Raw genomic sequence first — 10,115 nt, 5'->3', positions numbered from 1 at the left:
TTTATTTTATTTTTCATCTTTAAAATACTTTAAATAATACTTTGAATAAAAAAAAAAGTGTTTTGAACAATGAAAATAAACACATTTTATAAGAATTAAAACGAAAAAAAAATTACAATAACAAAAATGAAGAAATCTACTAAATTGTAGAGACAAAACGTGTAAATTTATAAGGATTTGAGTTTTTTTATGAATGGGAAGATAACAAGAACAAAAAACTAAACAAAGTATATAAAAAAAAAATAGAAGAAACTAAACAAAAGAAAAACAAAGCAGGACCTAGGACCTATATCCTAGTATAAGACACCACTAGCATCATCAACCAGCAAGTGTCTCATCTTAATAGGACATTGATCTAAAACATTAAAGGATGAAGATGAAGAAGATAAGAATTTGAGTTTATGAAGATCATTTACAATTCCTAAATATTTAAGGATTCTTATTTATACTTTTAAAGGTACAAATATGTAAATTATAATATTTTTGAAATTGTGCATTAGCTAACATCTGCCTTGACTTGAAATTGTGCATGAGCTAACAATAAAGGAGTTTATTTTTGTTTCTCCCTCAAAATGTATACGGATATCTCAGGTTAAGATGTACAAACAGTAAAATTTAGGGAGAGCTTTTCCTATGCATAACAGAAGAATATTATTCAAAAGAAACTCATCAAACAGTTCCATCCATAAGTATACGACAATACTTTAAAGCTTGGACTCAGAAGGAACATGCGCTCTGTCATTCAGTATTGAAGGGTGGCTGAGTCCCGGTGCATGGTTTGATCCCACATCAGGAACGTTAGCAATATCAGTACTTGGTCTTCCGTTTGAGTTTGTGGTGTCAACTGTGGGTATAGTCTCAATGGCAAGCTTGGTTTTAGTATCTTCTTGTGTACCTGTTTCTGGAGAGCCCTGCTTCTGCATAAAATTGTCGACAGTATTATTTTTAAGTTCTGGTGGCATGGATTCACGCTCAGCAGATACAGGGATTTGGTTGATTTCAATAACTGAGTGCTTTGGTTCATCAGCAATCAACTTATTCAGCTCATAAACAGAAGGCATAGACTGCTGTCCAGTTGGGAGCTCCTTCTCAGTGTTTTCAACTGTTGGAACTGAGTCGATGGGTTCAGAAGTTATCTGATAGTCTTTTATTGCTCCTCCATCAGCACTGGATTCCTTTGCCTGTCTGGAAGCATCGACTTCATGCAATTTTCCATCTTGTTTGATGATTTTGTCACCCTCAAACCCAGACAAGATAGAGGCAGGCTGACTTTCAGGTCCAGGCTTTGACATTCCCTTTGGCATAATTCCTCCAGTGGAAATAGAAGAGTCAATCTTTGACAAATCAGACATGGGTGTCACAACAGGTGCAGATTGGTTCCCAAGTGAAACTGATAAGCCGGAATAGAGCTCAGTTGGGAGAACTAGGTCTACAGACACGGGTACCTGCAATTCGGCCTCAAAAGGTTGCTTGTTAGACTGTCCTGATGAAGGAACAGAACTATGTATCTGCGTCTCTGGGTTAAGAACTGGAACTGGAATTGGAATCTCTGTCCTTTCTGTCATCCTAACTTGTGGAGCGACATCACTTTCTGCAGTAACTGGAACAACTCGCTCGGGTAGAAAAACAACACCTCTTAAGTAAGTATCAGCTGCTACCTCGCATTAATAAGATATCCAGCATTGAAAGTGCCTTCAATGACACAAGCAATCTCCTTCCCCAGTATTCCATCATCACAAACAACAGCTGTACCTTCTGTTTGGTTAGAATTTAACTTATTAGAAGAGCTAGGCATTACAGGCATGTTCATACCCTGAACTCCACTATCTACTTTGTGTGGTCTGCCTTGTTTCCTTTTCATTGGAACATTTGATGGAGTTGAAGAGCCTAATCCTCCAGTCTGCTCATTCATCTTCTAGAGTGAACAATAATGATCCAGGATTATAGAAAAACTCCCTAAAATTTGTAAAACTACCAATAAGTTTTCCTTTTTTAAAAGAAATCATAGCATGTAACTATTTGTTTGAGCAGCATAAAAACACAAAAAACAGTACAAAAAACAGTACAATAGCGCAGAAATTGCCTACATTCAGCCCTTTCAATAGACCTCACAGTGGGGAACTGTTTTAAGATGAGACAACATTAAACAATTGTGCAAATGAGGGAATTATTAATAGAAAAAATCAAAGAGATAAAATAATTGAATTAAGAAGAAAGACAAGCTATTCACTTCCCCTCAGCCTTTTAGAAAGAAGAGGAAGGACAAACCAGCAAATGGTATAATGGAGTAAGACAAAAGACAAAACACCTAGAAATTTTATGAAATGAAATAAATTAATTCTTTACAAAACCTATTTGAGAAATATATCTGCTTCCTCTTAGAGAATGATGTTGGAAACCAAATTAATATTTCTTGCATAGACCAAATCAGAGGTTGAAAGGTTACTCATTTTGCCAACATAATTAACGTCGTTGAAACTTTCGATCCCCATGTGTAAAATTTTTTAACCAATTATTTACATTAACAAGCTGCATTGTACCAGAGGTTCACACTTTGAAGACAAATGAATTAAGCCAAAAATTGTGATCCAGTACAGCAAACAAAAGGGAGCATCTAATTAAAGATATAAGCTCTATTACCTTTTAATGTTATGGAGACATCATCAACCTTTCTGCTCACACACGAGACATTCAATATCAAATTTGTGAAGTTGAAAAAGATATATATATATATATATCTTAAACCATGGCACAGGGCAGTAACAAGTTCACTTGTGTATAAAATCTAGACAGTTCAGAACTAATGGTTTTACTTTTAACACTTATTCTTCAAGGGCGCAGAGGATTGAGGAGTTAATTATTTAACAAGGAGTTAAACAATTTCTTTCAGAAAGCCAACATTTCAGTTTCCTTTTAAAATTTTATTGAAGAATTGTAATGGAGATAGAGAAGCCTGGTTTGATTAACAACTCCATTTTAGCTCCAAAAAATGTGATAGAGCTGAATGAATGAGGATTGAGGAATAAAATATAGTTGTTAGAATAACACAATTTACAAGCTTGCAATTAGTATAATGTAATGTGGGGCAAAGGACTTTGAATTGTGCAATACATGGATGAATCAGTGTGACTCTGTATCACTTATGAATCATATCATTCTGTGATTTGCCGCTTTTGCCTTTTTTGTTTTTCTTTCACTGATTCTCTTCACACAAATTGAAAAGCCAGATAAGCTTAATTACATGAAAAGGAATTAAAGGAGCATTATTGATTGCATCCTATCTGATTATTCTACCTCCTTGTTTTCATTCTTTTGAAACAAGGGTTTCACACTCACTTGTTCTATGCTCTCTATTTGGTTGCTTCCAGTTTAACAATTCAGTTGTTGTAAGCAATTTCAAGTTTAAAATTATTATATTGAACAGTATACATCACTTATCACTTATATGATATATTTCAAGCTATTTTTCATTGTGTTTCTGAATCTTACGATTCAATAAATTTACAATTCGCAATTCAAAAATTAGCTTAGTGATTCTCGAATTGAATTTCGATTTGATAAACAAATATAGATAGATTCACAAGAATCAAATAAGCAGACAACCAAGGCACCTGATCAAGACTAGCATACAAATGATGAAAGATATAGTATAAATGACTTATGCTACTAAAAAAAAAGAGGCAGATTATGCTATCATGTAACAAAAAGTAAAGATAGGATAAATTCCAGTTTTATTGAAAACAATTCATACAATAACATGATCCACTAACAGTGAAAATTCAAATTTTTTGAAATGAGAAATATTTCTCTAGAATTTCCTATGGCATTGATAAACAGACATTATGATGTCAAACTCCCATTTTCAATCATACAGATACACACATGGGGAACAAAAGTAGTAAATATGGTGAAATGTATATTTTTGCTGATACAAACATTTACGGTACAAATTAGAAAGTGTGACATTCATGGGATTCCCAGAATGTACCGCACTAAGATGAAGAACATCATCAATATAAATAACATCAGATCTCAAGATCTTTCTGTTTAGAAAGGTAAAGAATGATTGTGATCTCTATAAGCATAAAGAAGAAAGCAATCAATCCTCTTGATAAAACAGTTTATGTATAAAAGACATTTTCGTTACCTTAATCCTTCGGCTATCAAAAGATTTTTGATCACCCCTCGGCCACCAAAACTTCAGAGACGGCGCTAGAGCCTAAGACCTTCCACTCTCACTTCGGAGACTACTTATAGTAGGGCAAGGCTTAATGCCAGCAAAAAAAGCCTTCAAGGAGCTAAATTTAACGGTTGTGCCATAAAGCATTGTGGGCCATCTGGATTCCAATTCAACTTCAACATGTGATCCACGTAACAACCCAAAAATGATTTTAAAGTGTATCTACAAATTGGGCCACATAGAGATACAACATCATAGTCCAAGGATGATATAGCATCACTTTGCAGTGTTAAACATGATTACACCTTTGCACTTACTTACCACTGCATTACCTTGGTTCACTTCTCCCTTACACATTAATTCATCTCTAGAACATAGCAAACGTATTGATTAGTTCATAGTTTCTGTTATTGCCACATCTAGGAAGGAGTGACATTACTACATTATATAATGTTAAAATATCCTGTCTATGAACTATGAGCAAACTGCTGGTCAAGGAGAGGAAACCAAAACCCAGCCATACAAACATTCTACTTGGTAAGTGAAATGAGATTGAGATACTTTTGAGTTCTATATTGTTTTAACAATCTCTTATGCAACAGACAAAACAAAACAAGGCAAAAATGGCACAAACATTATAACAAGGAGAAAATTTTATGAGTTATCAAGCAATGCTAATATCGAAATGAGATCAATCAATCTTGATGATTCATATTGATTAAATATTCATTGAATAATATACTTTATATAGGCCTCTATTTATTTGAAGTAACAGAATATGATTCTAAGAGTATAGAAAAACACACTAAAAAAAAAAAACACCCAAAGTGAGCAAGTTTGTCAAAGATAAAATTCATAAGAATAACTGAATAACACAATCCATATATTCAAAAGAAACATCTTTCCTGTGTCCAAGGTAATTCTATATAATCAGAAAAAGTGACAAAGGGATGACTGGTGCTATAAAGCTCCCACTATACTTGGTATCCAAGCAAGGGTCAGGCCAACTGAGTGAGTCTATAATAGGAAGCCTTACCTTGCACCTTGTTTCAGTGTGTGTTTGATAACAGATGAACTGCACTGAATACAGTAGCAACTAGAACAAATCACAACGACAACCATAAGAATAATCTCATTCCTAACTCAGACCAAACCCTAAAGGCCTAAAACATTTGAACAACAAACTGATGTCACATGAACATGACCATATTCTACTTTAAAAATGCCACAACATTAAAAATAAAAATAAAAATTGTACATTGTTTCACGTGAACGCAAAATATTAAAAAAAAAAAAAAAACCACACACCCACAGGTGGATGAAGAGTTGTTTTTTCAGAATGAACCGGAAAATCAGTTGAAGCCGTTAAGTTTGTTATATATGACAAGGACAATCCCTCTAACACTGATACTTTCCATTCTTTCTTTTTTAGGTTTTAATTTTTTTTTTCTCCTTGGCGTTTACGGTTCCAGAGTTCTGCAGAGGAAGAAGGAAGTGAGACAGATTCAGAGCGCTGAACCCACACATCTGGTTTGTGGGTTGGGCTTTGACTGACCCAATAAATTTATTTCAAATAATTTAATTTTTGCTATGTATACCCCCTCCCTTCTCTTTATTTTTTAATTGCCCATTATACCCTTTTCCTTGAAACCATTAAACCCCTTGGAACCCCTCTTTTTCTCTCTACTGTTGAATGAATCACTACAATCAACAATCTTATTCCCTCCCTCAATTGGTATATCCATCTCTTTAGGAATTATACTAACACAATATTTCATGTTCACATATAAAATTTTTTTGAAAAGAAATAAAGTTATGACAAGATAAAACAAAATAAAAGGTACTGAAAATGACTTTCCAAAATCGACATATGTTTTTTCTAGAAAGTCATAAATTAAATTATTTAAACATACCTTAATGAGTTGCACCAATCGTTGACGTGCTAACTTATTTGAACATTGTAGACCTAGTGTTGAGATGTTGAAAACACATATTCAAATTTATTGATGGGCAAAGCCATTGTCAAAAGCTTTGCTTTGCAATTACAATATCTTTTTTGATATTATATTAGTTTCTCTTATTTTTATTGTGTAAATAAAAGAAAGTTTGATTTAAAATGTATAATACATGAAATTAGTGATAAACGTTCCTTGAAATACAGTGTCACATGGAAGAAAATGCATAATATTACATATAGTTTTGGTAGAAAACACACTATTATATAATGAACATGGGTGAAAATGGAGTTCAAAATTAGAGTTGAAAGAATAATAAGGATACAATAAAAATAATATTTTAAAGACTAACAAGCATAGGATAAGAGTGTAAAATAAGTGTTTAAAAGGGTATATTTGGTAGAAAAAATATAAGAATGGGATAGGTGTACTTAATAAAGATGGAGAGGTAAATAGCAAATGCTTTTCAAATATTATGATTCAATCAAGGTTATTTATGAACTAGTAGGATCAGGTCATTGACCCACAAAAAATGGGTTAGCCTATCCTGTATAAGAAAAGTGAGTTGGGGATTTAAGTTCACCCCGCACATGCTCGGCTTGGCTACCAAAGACAAAAAAAATTGAGAGAAATAAAATAAGAAATATATTTTAATTAATTTTATCTTTTATAAATATTAAATAATAAATAATTACTAAAAAATTGAATGCATTACATTAAATTTTGAATAATAATTTACTTAGATATAAAGTAAATTAAATAAAAATTAATAATATAGGTATAAAATATCAAAATAAATATATTGATATTTATTTTTTTAAAAGTGTTGATGTCATTTTTCTCTCAACTTATTTTCTGACAGATCAAAATGGGATGGATTAAAAGGGAGTTGATGAGTTGAAAACCTCAATTCAATCTAAAACAATAAGTGGATTGATGAATTAGTGTGTCAAATTGAATCTATTTTATCATCTCTAACAATGAACTAGTAAAATCATAAAAAATTGTTGTTGATTTTTTTTTTAACTCAAATCTAAAGTCAAGAACTAATATCCCTTACTACATTAACATTTAACATCTATTCAAGGAGTTAATATTTTACTATGCACACAGACTTGAAATCGAACTTTTGGCTTTGTGGTTTGTTGCTGATTTAATTTGGTATCACATGTGTTTGATTTTTTTAAATAGTTTTTAATTTAAAAAAATACACAAAAACATTCATATCAAGTTTATGTCTCATCACGTACAATGCTTTTCCATATGACTCACATTCTTTAGCCAAGGCCACAAAATAAAAGTAGATGAAGATAAAAATACCTCCAACTTATTTATCTTTTGAATTAAACACATATTTTAAAATTAACTTAAAAAATTTAATAAATTTTGATGAAAATTAATTGTTGAGCAGCATGGGATTATTTTGGACACGAATTTTTGAAACAAAAAAAGTGAGAAGGAAATCAAATAGGCCCAAATATCTTTTATTTTAAATAAACTTTAAAATCTTTTAGAAAGTATTTTTTAAAAGACAAAAACTAAGGAGAAAATCATCAAACAGGCATTTTTCTGTTCTAGATTATACCTTTTTTTATGTCCGTAAAGGTAAAAATAATTAGAAAAAAATTATTAAGTGTTCTTAAGACATGGGATAAAAAAAATTTAAAAAGATTGTGGAAAAATATTACTAACATACGTTTATCATTATTTTTAATGTAATCTCACTGTATTTTTTAATGAATTTTTTTTTATTTGTTGGTTCATTAAACTAGTGAATTATAAGTTTTTAATAATTATTTTCATGAGTTTTTTATGCATTAATTTCTTTTGTGTTTTCAAAATAATAAATTATTTCAAGTGATTTATCCAACAAAAAAATCATTTATATTAAAATATATATAAATGATCGACAACGGTTGACATAAATGTTAGTAATTTGTGTCCCTTAAACAAGTAGTTTACTTGTTTAGAGTTTCGAACAATAGTAAATCCTTGGTTTTGGAATAAATGGTGTTGGCAAATGATTCTGGAATAAATCGTGTTGGCAGTTAACCGCATCGGACGGGGACTTCTTTCGTTCCAATATCATTTTCAGGAAAAAAAATATAAATAAAATAATTTAAAGAAAAACAAACAAAATAATGAAAATAAGAACCAACAATTTATTAAAATTAGCTGGTTTCTCAGCACGGAAAGTTTAAAATTTAAGTAAAATTAAAAAAACATAAGTATCATAACTATAAAATAATGACAATATAATATATATTAAAGAAGAAGAAAAATATAATGAGAGACGTCTTTAAATGAATATTTTGTTTTAATATATAAGAATACATTAAAAATTAATACTTTTGAAATTGAAAATAAAAATAAGAAAATGAATAATTTAAATTAAGACATGTCTCTATGACTATTTTAACACGGTGTGCTAAAATTTAAAAACTTAAAATTTTTAAATTAAATTTAAATTTATATTGACTACAAATATAATAACATTTAAAAAGAAAAAGGTTAGTTTAGTTCTATTTTTGTTATAAATAATTACATGAATAAAAAAGAATGTTTTAGACATAATAACTAAACTTGAACTTCTGAGTTGTGAGTATGTCATAAATATTTTTTTTCTTCTTAATTTTGAGTCATAAATATTGCGACAAAGATTTACAAGACATATAAATTAGTTATCTAATAATTTAAAACAACATTAACAGTTTTCATAAAGTTCTGTGTGACACTAGTTATGACTATTTTGATACTGTTTTTATTTTTAAAAACAAAAAATTGAACATCATTAATACTCCAGTTGAAACATTGTAAACAAATATAATCATAGATTCATCTAATAATCTTAAACAAAACAGGGTCAATATATTTTAAATAACTTGATTGACATAGATATTCATCAAATACATCTTAAGAAAGAAGAAGAAAATATTTAAATGGTAGTGTCAACTGTGAAAGGACAATAAATGCACAAAAGAAATAAATTAGTAGTTATCGGTAGAGGCTAATTCCAACCAGTGATGCAAAAAATGCCTTAGTTTCCTTTTGATGTCTGTGGTAGCTACGATACTATTCTTTTAGTAGTGTCCTAAAAAAACACAACTTGTTGTAGCAATCTATTAATAATTGAATATGATTAGCAATCTTCTATTATAAAATAATGAAATAGTTTCATTGTATTTGCATTATAAAATATGAGGGATATACGAAACTGAATTTTAAGATGGGTAGATTTCAATATGACAGTTGATGAAGCATCATAGTCTAACCAATGACAACGATAAGGAAATTAAATGAATGCTAAAAAATTTTTAGAGGCAATGATGAACGCTAATTCAATTAGTGAAAAGGATTAATTTCCATACAAACAATAAGAGAAACCCACATACATATTTAGTACCTAACATTTAATACATGTACATGTCTTAGGGTATGATTATATCCATTTAAATTTGTCATCTTTTACCATTCTTTGTTGTGTGAATGATTACCTACAAATTTTAACTTATTTTAAATTAAATATCACTCAATATAATAAATAAGTGTACTCTCTTCGGTCAATTATATATTAATCACTTTAAATTGAATCATCAAGATCAAGGAAGGGAAGTTAAACCATTAAATATATCTGAAAATAAAACAAGTTTTCAATTATATCATAACATAATTACACATTCAACTAATTTCACTAATAACTAATTAAATGCTTAGCCTAAATTATCATCTCACTTTCTCTCTCTTTCATGCCATTATTAATATTCACTCATTATTCTACTATCCCCATCAATGAATATGGACCAATAGCAACCTTCAATCTCAATATTTTTCTTCCACTGCCTCAACAAACAACACACATTAGTGATCACTCCATTATCTCCTTCAATGAATATGGACCAATAGCAACTTTGAATCTCTCTTATAATGAAATCTTACCCAATGGCCATCAAGAATTAACAAGTCAAGGATCACTATTCTCT

At 30.2% G+C, this 10,115-nt stretch overlaps 1 protein-coding gene across 1 annotated transcript; it reads right to left on the bottom strand.

The window, feature by feature from the left end:
* Window positions 1-532: 532 nt before the first annotated feature.
* LOC114374176 lies at window positions 533-5,656 on the bottom strand. The gene is made up of 3 exons (XM_028331786.1): window positions 4,502-5,656; window positions 4,148-4,402; window positions 533-1,956 (listed from the first exon to the last, which is right to left on the bottom strand). The coding sequence occupies exon 3, from the start codon at window positions 1,563-1,565 to the stop codon at window positions 705-707; it is 861 nt and encodes a 286-aa protein (XP_028187587.1). The 5' UTR covers window positions 1,566-1,956; window positions 4,148-4,402; window positions 4,502-5,656; the 3' UTR covers window positions 533-704.
* Between the last annotated feature and the right edge of the window lie 4,459 nt (window positions 5,657-10,115).

This window comes from Glycine soja, chromosome 11, assembly GCF_004193775.1.
Source record: "Glycine soja cultivar W05 chromosome 11, ASM419377v2, whole genome shotgun sequence".
In the NCBI taxonomy this organism is placed as follows: Eukaryota; Viridiplantae; Streptophyta; class Magnoliopsida; order Fabales; family Fabaceae; genus Glycine; species Glycine soja.
This window is presented reverse-complemented; position numbering and strand designations above follow the sequence as displayed.

Coding starts and splice junctions, on each gene's coding strand:
- LOC114374176 (XM_028331786.1), bottom strand. CDS start 1,565: ATGACAGAAAGGACAGAGATTCCAATTCCAGTTCCAGTTCTTAACCCA.